This window comes from Thamnophis sirtalis, unplaced genomic scaffold (assembly GCF_051295495.1).
Source record: "Thamnophis sirtalis isolate CommonGarterSnake01/CBP01778 unplaced genomic scaffold, rThaSir2_p1.2 scaffold_7, whole genome shotgun sequence".
NCBI lineage: Eukaryota > Metazoa > Chordata > Lepidosauria > Squamata > Natricidae > Thamnophis > Thamnophis sirtalis.
In genome coordinates this window covers 93,390,901-93,409,305 of record NW_028261387.1, presented here as the reverse complement: position 1 = coordinate 93,409,305, position 18,405 = coordinate 93,390,901, and the positions used below count along the sequence as shown (strand labels likewise).

Here is an 18,405-nt window from a genome sequence, read left to right as displayed (position 1 = left end):
GAAACACCAAACCTGAAGTAGTCAGCAGCACCCTGAAGATGACGAATGAGACTTCGTCAAAATGTCGCCAAGACATCTCCAATTCTACGCGGGAGAAAACCCGAACAACTAGAGACCTACATACTAACACCCGCGAAAACCTCAGAAAACACACACACACACACACACACACACACACACACACACACACACACACACACACACACACACACACATATATATATAATATATATATATATGTTATATTTATGCTGATAAATAAATAAAGGGAGACTAGTATAGATCTATTTCAAGCTATTTAGCTCTCATCAGCTAGCCATACCCAAGTTTGGGAATCGAACCTGTGCTCTATTGCCTCCCAGGCAGGGAGTTAACCATTTGAGCTACAATAGAGCACAGGTTCGATTCCCAAACTTGGGTATGGCTAGCTGATGAGAGCTAAATAGCTTGAAATAGATCTATACTAGTCTCCCTTTATTTATCAGCATAAATATAACAAATATAACAAAAAAGACAACAGTAAAAAATATTGGGTTTCTGTCTGGATGGTCTCTTGTGACGAGCTGAAGACAGAGAGTGGAAGTGTGACCTTCCTCCCATACTTGGGCATACCAGGGGTTGTGACTTTAAGTGTATGTATGTATGTATGTATGTATGTATGTATGTATGTATGTATGTATGTATGTATGTATATATATATATATATATATATATATATATATATATATATATATATATATATATATATATATATATATATTTCCACACACACACACACACACATATATACACAAATATATACATACCCACATATTATATATATAGTGTGCACGTATGTATGTATATATATAGATACATACATACACACACACACACACTTGCAACTATTTTTTTAGTAACCATTCAAAGTTATGGCACTGAAAAAAGTGATTTATGACCATTTTTCATGCTTAAGACGGTTGCAATCTCCCCATGGTCATGGAAATGAAAATTTTGGGGCTTGGCAACTGGTTCATGTTTATGACGGTTGCAATGTTCCCGGTCACTGTTCTGACCAGCAAAGTCAATGGGAAAAGTCAGATTCACTTACCAACCATGTCACCAACTTAACAACTGTGGCAATTCACTTAACAACCGTGGCAGGAGAGGTCGCAAAAATGAGGCAAAACTCACTTAACACCCTGTCTGACTTAGGAATGGAAAATTGTGGGCTCCATTGTGGTGGTATGTCGTGGGCTATATCTCTAGATCAATCCCAGCATTCCCGCTGGGACGCCCTCCATCCTTTGAGGACTACAACTCCCATCACTTCAAAGTTGGAAAGAGCAGAGACCCCCGTCAGGCTCTTGATTCCTGACTGTTTCTCCCGCTCGGACTGACCTATGTAGCACAGCGCCTCGGGACTACAAAGTCCGCCAACCTAGCCTAGCTAAGTTCCTGACTAGCAACCATGGGGTTTGTAGTCCCCAACGCTTGGGCGGGCGAGAAGCACTTTTGGGCCCATCGGGGAGAGAAGATGGCTTCACCATGGAAACGGGGGCGGGGGGAACGAGCGAGCGAGAGCGTTGCCCTGGCAACGAGAATGCCTCGCGAGAGCTTACCGTTGCCCTCCCCCTCTCTATCTCCCTCCCCCCCCTCCGAGCTCTTTTCTCCTCCTTTAAGGTTAGCGCGCGCGCGCGAGCGGCCCAACCAATTAGACGCCGGAGGTCCGGCCACGTGACCCCACGCGCGCGGTGTGCGAACCGGGGCGCTTCAAGAAGAGGTGCGTGAGGGGAGGTGGCTGGCGGAGGCCGCGCTGGTTGAGGCTTCCCCCCTGGGCGGCCTTTCCCTTCCCCCGCACCGGCGGGGAGGCCAATACCTCCGGGTCTCGTCCTGCCGGGAAGGGGAACCCCGCCGGGGCCCCTTAATGGGAGATGGACACGAATGGGGGAGTCTTTCTCTCCCCCCCCCCCGTGTGGGGGAAGGGAGGGGGTTGAGGCCTGGTTTCTTTTTTCAACCCAGGCCTCTGAGGGCCTGAATGGAGGGGGGGGGGACTTGACCCTGATGACCATTTGAGCCTCTTTTTGGTGGTGGGGGGGGCGACCCACTGTCCTATTAATAACCTGAAAGGAAAGTGAATACCTGAGCGAGAAGAGAATGCTGTACCACTGGAGGTTTTTAGGAAGAGATTGGACAACCATTTGTCTGAAGTGGGGTAGGGTTTCCTGCCTGAGCAGGGGGTTGGACTAGAAGACCTCCAAGGTCCCTTCCAACTCTGCTATTCTATCTATTCCATTCCCCATCCCTTGTGTATCCTATCCTTCCCTATGCCTACATCTATCCTATCCTAATTAATATTGGTAAACCAAGGTTGAAAGGAGAGATCTTTGTTGCTCTCTTGATCTTGGTGGTTTCCCTGCAGATATTTCACGACCCAGCTGGGTAACGCCATCAGTGTTAAAAGGGAGCAGAGTGTGTGGAGAGGAGGAGGAGAAGAAGGACTGTGGGGTCCTTGGTGCTCTCTGATCTTAGTGGTTTCTTGCAGATGTTTCATGACCCATCTAGGTAACATCATCAGTGCTAGAATAGAATAGAGGGGAGGGAGAGGAGGAAGTGGATGACTGTGGGATCCTCAGTGCTCTTTGAGTTTAGGATTAGGGTTAGGTTGGTTGTTTTCTTGCAGATGTTTTATTACCCAAACTAGGTAACAATGAATACAATAAGAGTAATAACTTTATTGTCACTTTGAATGTACACTAATCGGCACACATTAAAATGAAATTTCATTGCATACATCTCAAAGGGTCACCACCTCCAATGTAGACTGCATAAACGTGACAAAATAAATAAATACAAAATTATGCATATACCCACATATATTATATGACCCAGTGAAACCGCACAGTGTAGTTTGCATGTATACATGCATATGGTGAGAAAAACGAATCTTGCAAGTTTACTAGGCAGATGGCATAGGGAACAAAGTTGTTACAAAATCTGTTAGCCCTGCTAGAAATACTTCAAAACCTCCTCCCAGAGGGGAGCAACAAAAGCAAACCATAAAGGAGGTGGATGGGGTCTCTGACAATGCTTTTGAGCTCTAAGCACATAGCGCTTATAAGCAATATCCTGAATAACAGGAAACAGTTGTCCTATAATCTTCTCTGCTATCATTACCACTCTCTGTAGGGATTTTCTATCTGAGGCACTGCTGCCACCAAACCAAACAGTGATGCAGTTTGTTAAAATGCTCTCAGTTGTGCCCCTATAAAAAGTGACCAGGATAGAAGGAAAAAGATGTGCTCTCCTCACCCGATGCAGGAAATGCAGATGCACGTTTCACTAAGGATGATGTGTGGGGAGACCAGATTGTTAGTTATCTGCACCCCCAGATACTTAATACTGTTGACCACCTCTACAGCTGCATCCTTGATACTGAGTGGAGTATGACTATGCTGGCTAGAAGGGAGTGGGATTTGCAAAGTGGAGGACGACGACTGTGGGGTCCTTGGTACTCTCTGAGCTTTCTTGGTGACATTTCATTACCCAACCAGGGTAACATCTTCAGTGTTACCTATTTGGGCAATGAAGCCTCACCAAGACAACCAGCAAGCTCAAGAGAGCATCAAGAATCCTGCAGTTCCACTTTGAGCTGCAAATATTCTATCTGTAACCACAGTGAATGAGCCCATTTCACAAGGGGGAAATTACAGTGGAGGCTTGTTAATGGAAATTTTATATCTACACTTTTTTTTTAAAGGCCCAATGTGGTCAATAACATGTGGTCCTGAATATCTAGCGAGGGTATGACAAAAGAAGTGAATAAGTAAGAAGTAAAACAATGTATGACTGTGAAAGTTGGACCATAAGGAAAGCTGAGCGCCAAAGAATTGAGGCCTTTTGAACTATGGTGCTGGAGAAGATTCCTGCAAGTCCCTTGGACTGCAAGGCCATCAAACCGGTCAGTCCTAGAGATCAACCCTGACTGCTCTTTAGAAGGCCGGATCCTGTAGATGAAACTCAAATGCTTTGGCCACCTAAGGAGAAGGAAGGACCCCCTGGAGAAGAGCCTCATGGGACCGAGTGGCTGTTGTGTTTCCCTCCCAAAAATTTGGCCATTAATCCAACACTCAGGCTGGGGGGTCAAATTTTACACCCCTCAGAGAGGGTTCGCAACTTGGGAGTCCTCCTGGATCCACAGCTGTCATTCGACCATCATATAGCGGCTGTGACCAGGGGGCATTCGCCCAGGTACGCCTGGTGCGCCAGTTGCGACCCTACCTGAACCGGGAGGCCCTCACAACAGTCACTCGGGCCCTCGTGATTTCTAGGCTGGAATACTGCAACGTGCTCTACATGGGGCTGCCCTTGAGGTGCATCCGGCGACTTCAGCTAGTGCAGAACGCAGCCGCGCGAGTGATCGCGGGTGCACCCCGATTCACCCGCATTACACCTATCCTCCGCGAGCTGCGCTGGCTACCTGTCGATCTCCGGATGCGCTTCAAGGTGCTACTGATCACCCATAAAGCCCTACATGGCAGTGGATCTGGATACTTGAGAGACCGCCTTCTGCCAATTACCTCCCTACGACCTATAAGATCTCATAGGTTAGGCCTCCTCCGTACTCCATCGGCCAGCCAGTGTCGGCTGGCAACTACAAGGAGGAGGGCCTTCTCAGCAGCGGCCCCGACCCTTTGGAACGAGCTCCCCGTAGAGATTCGTACCCTCTCCACCGTCCAGGCCTTCCGCATAGCCTTGAAGAACTGGCTCGCCCGTCAGGCCTGGGGATAAGGACCATTACCCCGCCCGAATGTTGTATGCATGTTGCTTATTATTTTATTATGTGTTGTCGTCTTAGTGCTGTATTTCCCCTTCCCTGGTTTCTGTGAGCCGCCCTGAGTCCCCTCAGGGAAAAGGGCGGCCTACAAATAAAATCAATTCTAATTCTAATTCTAATTCTCATGCTGGGAAAGATGGAGGGCAAAAGAAGAAGGGGACAAGAGAGAATGAGGTGGTTGGATGGAGTCACCGAAGCAGTCGGCGTGAGCTTCAATGGACTCCAGAGGATGGTAGAGGACAGGAAGGCCTGGAGGAATGTTGCCCATGGGGTCGCGATGGGTCAGACACGACTTCGCAGCTAACAACAACAACAAAAACTTAATACCCTGCAGACACAAGTGGCTTGCTTCCATCTGTTCCTAAATGGGAAAGTCTGCTTCTTGAATTGTACAAAAGATGGTAAAAATAAGTTCACACATCAGGCAACATCTTACAGATGACATTTTAAAAACTAAGCATTCCATGTGTGTTTAATTATATTCTTCTTTAAACTTGTATCCCAATTTTATCACGAAGTTGAATATGGTTTACATAAATATCTTCCTTTATTTCTGCAATAATAGTCTTATAGAGTAGATTGAGTTGGGAAAATGGTTGCCTCAAAATGATCCAGAGACTCTGATTAAGAGTAAATTGCAACAGGTTCTCAGTCACATGAACTAACACGTGAACTACACTCTACATTGACTAGAATCCCTAAATTTATTTAATCAAATTGATAATGGCTGCCATCTCACACAAGGGAATTCTGGGCAGCCTACAACTAAACCAACCATCATAATTGGATGTAAAAACTACAGCAATGAAATAACATAATTAAAACCAAGATTGTGAGAGAGTTTATTAAGGTTTCATAAGTAGTTATGATTTGGCTGTAACCAACAAATCAAAATAAATACGAAATTTGTCTTAAAGTGTTCCATCCTTTATTTGAAGGCAATAAATCATGTTTATAGCTAAATAATATGCATATTGTATTGTTATGAAGCTTTATGATTAACCTATTTAAAAGTAGAGTTTGCAGCAATCTTCATAGAGAACTAGAAATATGTAGTTCATCATGACTGAATGTGTGAAACATAGAGTGGGTTTCTTAAAGAGATTTTTTTTAAAAAGTGAGATGGGCAGTAAACAAATTTAACACAAATAAAATTTAAAAAGAACTCTCATTGTTGAAGTAGAATTAGGGAGATTATTTATTTATTTATTTATTTATTTATTTATTTATTTATTTATTTATTTATTTATTTATTTATTTATTTATTTATTTATTTATTTATTTATTTATTAGACTTATATACCGCCTCATAGGGCTTTCAGCCCTCTCTAAGCGGTTTACAATTTTTTTTTAGCAAATTGAGTCAGCAACTTGCCCCCCACAGTCCGGGTCCTCATTTCACCCACCTCGGAAGGATGGAAGGCTGAGTCGACCTTGAGCCGGTGAGATTTGAACCGCTAAACTGCAGATCACAGTCAGCTAAAGTGGCCTGAAGTCCTGCACCCTAACCACTGCGCCACCTCGGCTCGTTTGAACTGTCTTGTTGATATTATGAACTGTCTTGTTGATATTTAGTACTATGGAACAATATTCTTGATTTTAGGTTTTGTGATCCTGAGTTGCCAGATGAAATATGCCCGAAATAATATTAAATGGCATTACTATTGACTTTCCATTTCCACCCTACGAATGTCAGGAGGCATATATGTCCAAAGTGCTTGAGTGCTTGCAGAAGGTAAGCATTTGATGAAATCCTAAGTAAAGCATAATCCAGCCTACCTGTGTGTCAAATGAAAGAAACTTTGAAACATGCAACATACATCATTACATGGACTGCCTTTGAAGTAGTCTATACTCTGATAGACTATAGAATGCCTAATGCTATCTATCATAGTATAGATAGAATCTGTACTATGACAGCTGCATGGATTTGCTTGAGTCCAATTCAGAATGCTGCCTATTGCCATCTGGAGCTTTATAACCTCCAGGTACCAGAACAGGACACCAGCAGCATCACTTACTATACCAGGGGCAGAGAGGTACAGTTGAGTATCAATAAAAGAGAATATTTGAAATGAGGGGTCCTTGGTGCTCTCTGAACTTGCATGTTTCTGGCAAACATTTTATTATCCAAAGCAGGTAACATCATCGGTGCTAGTAAGGAGTGGGATTTTGCTTTTAGTTTATATTTTGGCGTCTTGCCCTGTCAGTGTTGGTGGGGGTGATCTTGGGGCAGGGGTCAGCAACCTTAAAACACTCAAAAGAGCCACAACGGTCCTAACCGGAAGCCCCCTGTTTGATTCTGGAGCCAACTGGAAGTTGAGTTCCCCCATCATAGAGTCTCCTCCTAGTGCGGCATCCTTTTTTCCTCTACCTGCAATAACTGAAAGCCCTATCAATTGTGGAGCTGAATGGAAAACCTGTCCCTTGCCATAGAGTCTCCTCCTGGTGTGCTGTGTTCCTCCCCCCCCCTCCAACCAGAAGCTCCTTTCAAAATTGTGCTGACTGGCAACAGATCTGCAGCCGAGGGATGAAAGAGCCACATGCGGCTCCAGAGCCGCACGTTGTCGACTCCTGTCTTGGAGGTTCTTTGGTTCAGCTGTTTGCTTCTTTGGCAGTTTCTTGATTGGGGTATGGTTTACTTCTTGATTGTTGATCTGAAGGTAATCTTGGGGTTAATCTATTCTCATCTGGGTGTTGATTGCTGGCGGAGAATGGTCTTTTTGCTAGTTGATTGTCTCTTTTGTGTAGCGTATAGATATTGTTTATGACTTGTGTTTATTGATGACTAATTTGTTAGAGTTCCAGGCTTCTAGAAATTTCCTAGAGTTTTTGGACCGTGGATGAAAATTGGGGCACCCTAGGAGGATGATTGAGGTGCTAGGTTTTTAATCTTTGTTTTTATGGTTTGTAGTTTTATTATGGTGAGCTGCCCAGAGTCAGGTGTTATGGGCAGCAGTACATATCTAATAAATAGATCTTGTTACCAGAAAATAAAGATGACTTTGCATCATTCATCATAGAGATAAACTGCAAGATCCAAGTTAGTTCTAAATATTAAGGACAAGGTTATTTCAGTCAGAGTGCTTAGAGTGACTTTGTAATATTTCATAACAGGTCTGACATAGCTGGTTGCAAAAATTACTATTCTGTGATTTAATTGATTAATCCAGAATTAATCTTCTTGAAAATAACATTTAGAGGACTTAGTTTTGAACAATGAGATATAGAATTGCTTTGAAAGTATTGCAGCTATAATAAATTATGATCTTCTAAACTCAGAAACAGAATTGGCTCAGTTAACTACATCAACGTACTCGTTTTTGGATTCTGCATATATTTTTACCCTATGTAGAACAGATGCATTTGGAACATATGAAACCTGCTTAGCACTTCCTGGAAAGAAGCTTTGTTTCAGCCCCTTCCCTTATCAGTGCCAGCAGCCATGTTTACATGAGACCTGGAAATAGAGAAGTGGGTAGGTGGATTCTCTTTTCTTGATGAAGGAGAGAAACACTTAAAGAAGCCCTTATGTTCGTGCAATCTGTTCCTAAATGTTTAGTAAGTCAGAAAATACATTCTGTGCCGGCTTAATACTGCAAGGTAATGTTATGGGAAGACTTTGCTCATGGACTGTTTTGTAAATGTTATCATTGGCCTAGTCAGGAGACCTAGCATCTATTTGAAATCAAGGGGTCTGTCTGTCTTCCTGTTCATCTGTCTTTCTGTCTGTCCATCCATATCTGTCTGTCTGTCTGTCTGTCTGTCTGTCTGTCTGTCTGTCTGTCTGTCTGTCTGTCTCTCTCCCTCCCTATCTATATATGTCTGTCTGTCTGTCTGTCTGTCTGTCTGTCTGTCTATCTATCTATCATCTATCTATCTATCTATCTATCTATCTATCTATCTATCTATCTATCTATCTATCTATCTATCAGCTGAGGTGGCGCAGTGGTTAGAGTGCAGTACTGCAGGCTACTTCTGCTGGCTGCCGACTGCCTGCAATTTGACAGTTCAAATCCCACCAGGCTCAAGGTTGACGCAGCCTTCCCTCCTTCCAAGGTGGGTAAAATGAGGACCCAGATTGTTGGGGGCAAGAGGCTGACTCTGTAAAACGCTTAGAGAGGACTACAAAGCACTGTGAAGTGATATATAAGTCTAAGTACTATTGCGCACTCTCTCTTTCTCTCTCTCTCTCTCTCCGCTTCCCTCCCCTCCCCCTCGCTCTTCCTCCTTCCCTACCCCTTTCGCTCTTCCCCTCCCTTCATCCCTCTCTCCCTCCCTCTCCATCTCCCTCCCTCTTTCTCTCCCTCCCCCCCTCTCCTCTCTCTCTTTCCTCTCTCTCTCTCTCTCTCTCAGATGGGAAGACTAAAAATTGTTAATATAGACTGGGGAGGAGTTCTCACGGGGCCAACCAGCCCCATGACCGAGGGCTGCTGTGTCCCTCACGTAAGGCTTTCACCCCTTTGCAGCAGCCCAGGGGATTGGAGACTTTCCTCATCACTGGGAGCAAGGTATTCTACTAAGCAGGGGCAGCCACAGAAAAAAATTGCAGAGCAATAGTTTGGCTTTGCTGTTGTAATACATGGTCTTACTGTTTGTAGGAGGGTGATTGCTTACATGTCGCAACCTAAAAGCTTGTGCAAACACCATTTATTGATTGGTTCTCTCCTTATGGTTATTGACTGAAAAATTGGTTTCTTATTATTTCTTCCTTTCAGGCAAACAGTTAAATGTAGGTTGTATCCCATGATTGTGTAAGCAGAATACAAACTAATTTTCCTGCTGTGTTTCTCCAGGGATAAGGAGCAATCTCTTGAACAGTACAGAGCCATTAATTCGGCCAAGAGTGGGCACTTTTTTTTAACAGCTAGGGGTCACATTTCTTTTTGAAAACCATATCCATAGCTGCGGGGGCCTGTAATGTCATAATGAGCAGAGGTGGTGCAGTGGTTAGAACAGGGGTGCGAACCTACTGGTTTAGCAACCGGTTTCCTCATGTGCGTGCCTAACATGCCTCATGCGTGTTCCATGCACCTGCACATTACACAGGAAAACAGCTGAGGTGCAGAATTCCACTCTGCTGTGTTTATCAGCTGGACTAAAAAAGAAGGAAATATAGGTGAGTATAGCCCAGGGGAGAGAGGGTGAGCCCATCTGGAGGTCGGAGTGAATCGGTTCACTCTCAGCTGTTCTTCGAAGCTACTTGACCGCCCGAACCGCTCCGAACCGGTAGAATCCCACCTCTGGGTTAGAGTGCAGCACTGCACGCTACTTCAGCTGACTGGTAGCTGCAGTTCAACAATTCAAATCTCACCAGTCTCAAGGTTGACTCAGTCTTCCATCCTTCCGAGGTGGTTAAAATGAGGACCCAATTTTTTGAGGACAAGAGGCTGACTTAGAGAAGGCTGTAAAACACTATAAAGCGGTATATAAATCTTAAGTGTTATTGCTATTGCTATAATGTCACTGGAATGTAGGCAGGCGTGATGGTGGGGAACACATTCTTTCAGGATTTTCTGAGGATAGAGGTTAAGGGGCAAAGAGGTACCCTTGTCTTAACTGTGCCCCCCAAAATCCAGGTTGGTGTCAGTGCCCTCTGGGAAACTTTAGGAGCCATAAAATGGTTACTAAAAGATTGCTTGAAGACTATTCAGAGAATCCTTGACTTACAATAATTCACTTAGCGACTGTTCAGAGTTACAAGTGCCATGATCTGTCTTTGTACTTACGACCATTTCAGCAATCCCCAGTCAGATGATCAAAATTTTGTTCACTTGGCTTAGTGGCATGTGTTTTTAGCTGTGGTAGCGTCCCCGTGACTGCCATTTGCAGCCTTCCCAGCTGGTTTCCAACAGGCAAAGTCCAAGGGGAAAGCTGGATCCAATTAACAACCATGCGACTTTAACAGCCATGTCACCAAGAATCATGAGATTTGCTTAATAACTGTGGTGATCCCCTTAACAGTCATCTCAAAAGGAAGTTCATAAAATCTGGCATGGCTCGCTTAACAACTGCCTTGCTTGACAGTGGAAATTCTGGTCCTAATTACCTATGGGGATTCTCCGTCATCCAAGTCATGGTTGACCCAAAGGTGCTTTTTCAGGAGGCAACTGGACTTTTCTTGTTTTTTTTCTTTTCAAGAGGTTTCACTTCTCATCCAAGAAGCTTCTTCAGCTCTGACTGGATGGTGGGGAATGGAAGGATTTATATTCATTGAAGAGAGCTGGTCATTTGCATCCTTTTAGAGAGCCATTGAGACCACCTGGAGGTTCTCTGTCCACATTTTGGACAGAGAGGACCGTTGGTTTGAAAGAGGTGTCAAAGAGGCTATCTATGTCAAAATTGAACTACACCCTCTACACAGAGGGTGAAGGGATACGACATCATTTATCTCCTGTCTTCAATACAGTCCTTTCAGCAGTTCCAAGAAGATTCCATACCCATTTGCACCACTCAGGTGATCCTGAGGACACAAATAAACCTCCAAGTGGCCTCACCGACCCTCTAAAAAGGATGCAAATGACCAGCTGTCTGCAAGGAGTACAAATCCTTCCATTCCCCACCATCCAGCCAGTGCTGAAGAAGTTCCTTAGATAAGAAGCAAAACATTTTCGAAAGAAAAAAACAAGAAAAGTCCAGTTGCCTCCTGAAGAAAGCACCTTTGGGTCTGGTCCTGATTATGGTCGTAAGTCAAGGACTACCTGTAGATTGACAGATTGTAGAAGACTACCTTTGAAATAGATAAGGCCAAGACTATCCGACCTTGTCTAGGATTGCGGTCTATGATAGATGCCAAATAGCCTTTTGTGAAGTGCATAGAATGACTTTGTGGAAATGGTTATCCTCCTCTGGCACTTCGGTAAATATTTATTTTCCCACTTTGCCCCCTCCCCACATTTCCATTCTCATTTCAGCAAGTGAATGGGATCTTGGAGAGCCCCACGGGCACAGGGAAGACGTTATGCCTCCTGTGCTCGACCTTGGCATGGCGAGCGCACTTCAAGGATGCCGTTTCCGCACAAAAGATTACTCAAGTACTAAAAGGAGACGAACTTTTTCCGGACCGCCCCTTGTCGTCTTGGGGCAATGCTGTCACAGGGACCGAAGTTCCAGGTATTTCTTGCTCATTTGGAAGCCCTCGTTACATTTGCAATGAGATTCTGACCATAGAGCAGATGTAAGGATAAGTGTCAGGGTTCCAAGTAATAGAGCCACAGCAAGCAGAACCCTGAGGTAGGTCGTGACCCGTCAAAACCGCGGTCCACTAAAGCGCGCCCGATCAAAGTGCGTACGTGACGTCATCAGCAGCGCGACAAATAAAATTAAAAATAAATTAAATTAAAATTAAATTAAAGCAAGCCGATTCACATAAAGGTAAGGGTTAGATTTAGGGTTAGGGTTAGGGTTAGGTTAAGGGTTAGAGTTAGGTTTAGGGTTACGTTAAGCGTTAGGGTTAGGTTTAGGGTTAGGTTAAGGGTTAGCGTTAGGTTTAGCGTTAGGTTAAGGGTTAGGTTTAGGGTTAGGTTTTGGGTTAAGTTAAGGATTAGGCTTAGGGTTAAGTTTAGGGTTAGGTTTGGGGGGGGTTAGGGTAAGGTTTTCGCGTTAATTTTAAATTTACCGCTCACAGTGTGCCGTTTTCGTTGCGCTGTGATGACGTCACGTACGCGCTTTCGCGAGCGCGCTTTAGTCTACCGTGGATTTGTGGTGGAACTGAGGTAGCTAGGTTCTTCAAAAGGATAGCTTTATTGGAAATATCATATTGGCACATATCTGGTGAAAACCTACCGTATTTTTCGGAGTATAAGACGCACCTTTTTCCCTAAAAAAAGAGACTGAAAATCTGGGTGCGTCTTGTACACAGAATACAGCATTTTTTTGCCTCCTGAAACCCCACTTCCTTCACCAAATGGCCAGGCATTGCTTGTAAGAGGCTTTCAGAGAGCTCCTGGGGGCTTGGGAGGGCAGAAATGAGCAAAAAATGGCCCGTTTTTTGCTCAATTTTGCCCCCCAGCGCCAGGAGCACTCTATAAGCTTCCTAATAACCCCTTTTTTTACCAAAAAAAAAAGCCCATTTTTGGTTGGCAGAGGCTGGGACAAGTACTGGGAGCTCACTCCGTTATGCGGTGCTAGGGATTCGAACCGCCAAACTGCCGACCTTTCTGATCAACAAGCTCAACATCTTAGCCATTGAGCCTCCGCATCCCTCTAAAGCAGTGTTTCTCAACCTTGGCAACTTGAAGATGTCTGGACTTCAACTCTCAGAATTCCCCAGCCAGCATTCGCTGGCTGGGGAATTCTGGGAGTTGAAGTCCAGACATCTTCAAGTTGCCAAGGTTGAGAAACACTGCTCTAAAGTATTACTACATGCCTTGAAATCCTTTTCATAACAAAAGCAGAAACTGGTTATGAGAAAAGTTTGAGAATCCCGCCTGCCATGTGTTGTTGTCTGGGGAGGACTTGAAGCAATGCAAACCAGTGCATCAATTTTCACTGCCATTTGCAGATACCTATCCACAAGTGCTTCAAAGCAAATCTCTTTTTTTGAAGATAGTTAAAAAAAAAAACAGGCAGTTTTCTCTATTAGGTGGGCAGTTGGGCTGTGAATTCCCAGACTATCCCCACAGGCTAAATTGTTACCATAGCACCAGTGAGGAAAAGCAGACTGACGATATATTTAGTTACTAAACACAAACTAAACAATTTCTCCCCCCCCCACCATTTCTTTCTCCCTCCTGCACACGGCTTCTTTCTCACTTTCTCCGCATGACAGCTTATTACAGTGATGTCCCGAAAATAATTTATGCCTCCAGAACACATTCGCAGCTTGCTCAGGTCATCAGCGAATTGAAGAATACTGTTTACAGGTAAAGAAAGAATTTCAGCTTCCAAGTGTGAAAAGTGCCTGGGGTTTATAGCTCTCTCTCACCTGATTTATTTCAGAAGCATCCTTGTTTATTGCAGCGATCAGAAAAAGCTGTCTGGCCGTGCAGCCACAGTAAAGGAGCACTCACGAGTAAAACACAAAACCCCTCCTGGATCAGACGATCCCGTGATGTTTGTCCAACTTTCTTATCCGCAGAGGCAAATCAGATTCTCTCTTGGAAGCCGACAAGCAGAACCTAAATATTACTTTTATCTCAACCGCTGCTTGGAGGCTATTGCAAAAGGGCAACGGGGATCATAAATAGACGACTGTTAGCCATTGGTGATTTATCCAGCTGAGCTGATTTCATCTCTTTTTAAAAGCAGTCCAAGTTGGCATCCATCGCTCTCCCGTCATGCAATGCATTTAATGGTCATTTAATGATGTTGGTTGAAGAAGTATTTTCTTTTTATCTGTGAGGATTTATATCATTCGGCTGTGCTTAAGGGTAACAGAATAACAGTCGGAGGTTTGATTAACAGATTAACAGAGTTGGAAGGGACTTTGTGGGTCATCTAGTCCAGCCCCCCCACCCAAGCAGGAGACCCTACACCATTTCTCACTGATGGGAGTCCAGTCTTTTCTTGAAAGCTTCCAGTGATGAAGCCCCCACAACTTCTGTTCCATTAGGCAATTGTCCTCACTGTTTCTTCTTATTTTGGTTGAATCGTCTAGTCCAACCGCCTGCTCAGGCAGCAGAAATTGGACCGGAAATTCAAGAACATACTTCCGGTTTGCTCATAGGGCCAGTTTTAGCCCTCCAGAGCCTTCAGGAGACTTCCATGAAGGCTCCGGAGGGCAAAAAATGACCCTACGACCAAACCAGAAGTCTGTTCCCGAACTTCCAGTTTGCCAGTAGGACCGGTTTTCTGCACTCCGGAGGCTTCAGGGAAGCTCCTGAAGCCTATGGAGGGCCTCTGGGGAGGAGAGGGGAGGCTGTTTTCACCCTCCCCAAGCTCCTATAAAGTCTCTGCAGCCTGGGGAGGGTGAAAAAAGCACGACAAAAATGGGGGGAGTGCTAGTTGTGCGCGCATGCACGCTGGGGTCGTGCTCAAAGCATTATGGGTGTGGCACACGCACGCATGACCCCCCTTGCGCTCCCCCTGCTTTTGGCACGCGAGCCAAAAAAGGTTCACCATAACTGTTTCATACCATTTCAGACAAATAATTGTCCAATTTTTAAAAAAACCCAGTTTTGGGAGTATTCAGAGTTTCTGAAGTTCTGTTCCACTGATTTCCCTGTTCTCCCTGTCAGGAAATTTCTCCTCAGTTCTATCTCTCCTTGATTAATTTCTATCCCTTTGCTTCCTGTCCTGCCTTCTGGTGCTTTGGAGAATAGCTTGACTCCCTCTTCTTTGTGGCAGCCTCTCAAATATTGGAACACTGCTATCGTGTCACTCCCAAGTCCTTCTTTTCATTAAACTGGACTTTAGTATGGGGTGAAAATACAGCCATGTATGTAGCAGCCATGTTGTATAGTTAGATGCCTATTTATCGTGCTTATCATGCCCCCGTTTGACTTTCCTGGGACTTTTTTTTTGGGAAGCTAAAATATAAAACGTGCCATTGTTTTTCCTTTTCTTGATCTGTATTTTGACATTACATGGAAACGCCCTGGATCTTTTGCTGTTCTTGTTGTTAAAACAGACCCAAAGTTTGTGTGTTGGGATCCAGAGACCAGCTTTGCATCCACCCTGAAGTTAAAAAGCAGGAGAACAGTCATATGCAGGTAAAAGGATACGTGCAAAATGATGCTGGCACAAGATTGTTCTGTTTCTCTTTTGATTGACAGGTAATGCAGCCTCCCTATAAACAAAAAATAATTTTATCGTGTCTTTCTGAGCCCAGTTCAAATGACTATCTTGCCCCATCACCTCTGCAGGAACCCTGTCTTCCAATACTGCATATCACTATCATTTATAGTGGGCCATGGTGGCGCAGTTGTTAGAATGCAGTACTAATGTGGACTAATTCTGCCAACTGCCAGCAGTTCAATTCTCACCAGCTCAAGGTTGACTCAGCCTTCCATCCTTCCAAGGTCGGTAAAATGAGGACCCAGATTGTTATGGGCCATAGGCTGACTCTGTAAACCGCTTAGAGAGGGCTGTAAAGCATTATGAAGTGATATATAAATCTAAGTGCTATTGCTGTCTCCTTAAGAGGGTGGTGATGGTCTAGGGCTGAAGACGTTCACCTCCCACTTGGAAGGTTGAGAGTTCAATCCTAGGTAGCGGCAGATGTTTCTCTCCTAAAGCGCAAAAAAAAAATCATCTGTGAACTCATGAGTAGGCATCAGGAAGGGCAGCCTGCCAGTAAATGCTCAGCTCCATCTAGTCGCCCCAACTCTGCCCTGAATTAAGGGATTACAGAGTCCTAAAAAGAGAGTAGGGGGCTTCCTATCAAAGTAGGGGTGTCCAACCTTGTCTACTTTTAAGATCTGTGCACTTTCAGCTCCCAGAATTCCCCAGCCAGCCATGAAAGGGTAACATATTCCCACCTCAGAACTAAGTAGAACAGTTCTCCTCTGCAGGGAATTGCGGATCATTGCTAGTGTGAATTTAAACATAGGGCACTTATGAACCTATTTTAGCTCCATTATGTGATGCACTGAACTGGGTTTTAATTGATTTGCAGATCCACTTGTGTCGTATGAAAGTATCAAGTCGCTCATGTCACTTCTATAACAATGTGGAAGGTAAGGAGGGCGGATATTGGCTGAGGTTGATAAGGCTTTTGTTGATGGGGGCTGCATTTATGTTCCGGGTCTGCTGCATGTGCCAGGCAATCTGCACTGTGATTGGTTGCTGTGGATGAGGGGGAGGATCCCTTTTTCCCCACCTTTTGCTCCTGAGTACTCTATGGATTTACCTCATGATGCTCCTGTTGAGCCTGACTATCTTGTTTGCTTTATGAATAGATAGGGAGGGATGGATGGATGGATGGATGGATGGATAGAGATAGATAGATAGATAGATAGATAGATAGATAGATAGATAGATAGATAGATAGATAGATAGATGATAGATAGATAGATAGATAGAGATGATAGATAGATAGATGATAGATAGATAGATAGATAGATAGATAGATAGATAGATAGATAGATAGATAGGAATGGATATAAGATAGATGGATTATATATATCATATATATATACAGGTTTTGGTGTATTTGGGTCTTTTCTCGTGTAAGATTGAGGGTATCTTAGTGACATTTTGACGAGGTCCCACTCGTCATCTTCAGGCTGGTATCTTCGGCCTCGTGCCTTTGCACGGGCCGGCACGAGGCCAAAGACACCAGCCTGAAGATGACGAGTGGGACCTCTTCGAAATGTCGTCAAGATACTCTCAATCTTACACGGGAAAAGACCCAAATACACCAAAACCTACATACCTGTACCCGAGAAAATCTATGAATGTATATATATATATATATAGATAGATAGATAGATAGATAGATAGATAGATAGATAGATAGATAGATAGATAGACAGACAGACAGACAGACAGACAGACAGACAGACAGATGATAGGTAATAAATATGAATGGATGGATAGAGAGATGAGATGGATGGATGGATGGATGGATGATGGATGGATGGATGGATAGAAGATAGATAGATAGATAGATAGATGTTAAATATATTTAGTTAGTTAGTGTCAGGCATCTCTGACTTCATTTGGACATCTGCTGTGCAATTCCCTGGCACCACTTTAGTCACAGTTTGATAGATCTATAGTATAATTAGCAAGTTTAATACAAGCAACCTATTTTATTGTGTATTTGCATGTATTGATTTGGATAGATATTTGCTGGTTTAGTTTTCAAATTATTAGGCAGGCAAATAAGACCAGTTAAACAGACGTCTATTTAGCATAGGAGATTCTCAGCAATGTTTTTAGGTTGAGGCCTGGTAGACCATCTATTTAAATAAGAGCCAAAGGAATAAGAATCACCCTGTTGGGTGCCGTATAAATTTAATAAACAAATAAAAGGCACTTTTCCTATATGGGTTATATAGTGTAGGTTAGCAACAAATTTATCTTAGTTTCACTCTCGCACATTATGATATGTTTATAGAATTACAGGTAGTCCGTGACTTACAAAAGTTCATTTAGTGACCATTCAAAGTTAAGAACGTTACTAAAAAAAATGACGTAAGACTGTTCTTCACACTTACAACCATTACCGCATCCCCATGGTCAAGTGATCAAAATTCAAATGCTTGGCAACTAACTCATATTTATGACGGTTGCAGAGTCCTGGGGTCACGCGATCCCCTTTTGCGACCTTCTCGCAAGCAAAGTCAACGGGGAAGCCAGGTTCACTTCACAACCGTGTTACTAACTTAATAAGTGCAGTTATTCACTTACCAGGTGTGGCAGGAAAGATTGTAAACGGGGGCAAAATTCACTTAACAAATGTCACAGCAACAGGAAATTTTGGGCTCCGTTGTGGTCGTAAGTTGAGGACTACCTGTATTATCAAGCCCCCACTTAGCTGAACAAATGCAAGAACCTGCCAGCTTTCACACCTGAAATCCCATTTTGTTCCTTGCTTTTTCCATTCTTACTTTTGAGGGCAAAAAATTGAGCCCTACAAGTAGACCTAGTCTAAGAAATCAATGTCATGTAGGTCAGGGTCATGAGAGGGGAGGTTTAAAAAC

General features: G+C 43.8%; 1 protein-coding gene across 1 annotated transcript in view; it reads left to right on the top strand.

Annotated features, from left to right (window-relative positions):
* The first annotated feature begins 1,661 nt into the window (after positions 1-1,661).
* RTEL1 (regulator of telomere elongation helicase 1) overlaps positions 1,662-18,405 on the top strand; it is a 117,270-nt gene continuing 100,526 nt past the window's right edge. Inside the window, exons 1-6 of the mRNA XM_087720628.1 lie at positions 1,662-1,762; positions 6,420-6,551; positions 11,731-11,929; positions 13,587-13,680; positions 15,387-15,468; positions 16,374-16,434. Of these exons, the coding sequence (XP_087576754.1) occupies positions 6,450-6,551; positions 11,731-11,929; positions 13,587-13,680; positions 15,387-15,468; positions 16,374-16,434 (538 nt within the window). The 5' untranslated portion in view covers positions 1,662-1,762; positions 6,420-6,449. The remainder of the gene's footprint in view (positions 1,763-6,419; positions 6,552-11,730; positions 11,930-13,586; positions 13,681-15,386; positions 15,469-16,373; positions 16,435-18,405) is intronic.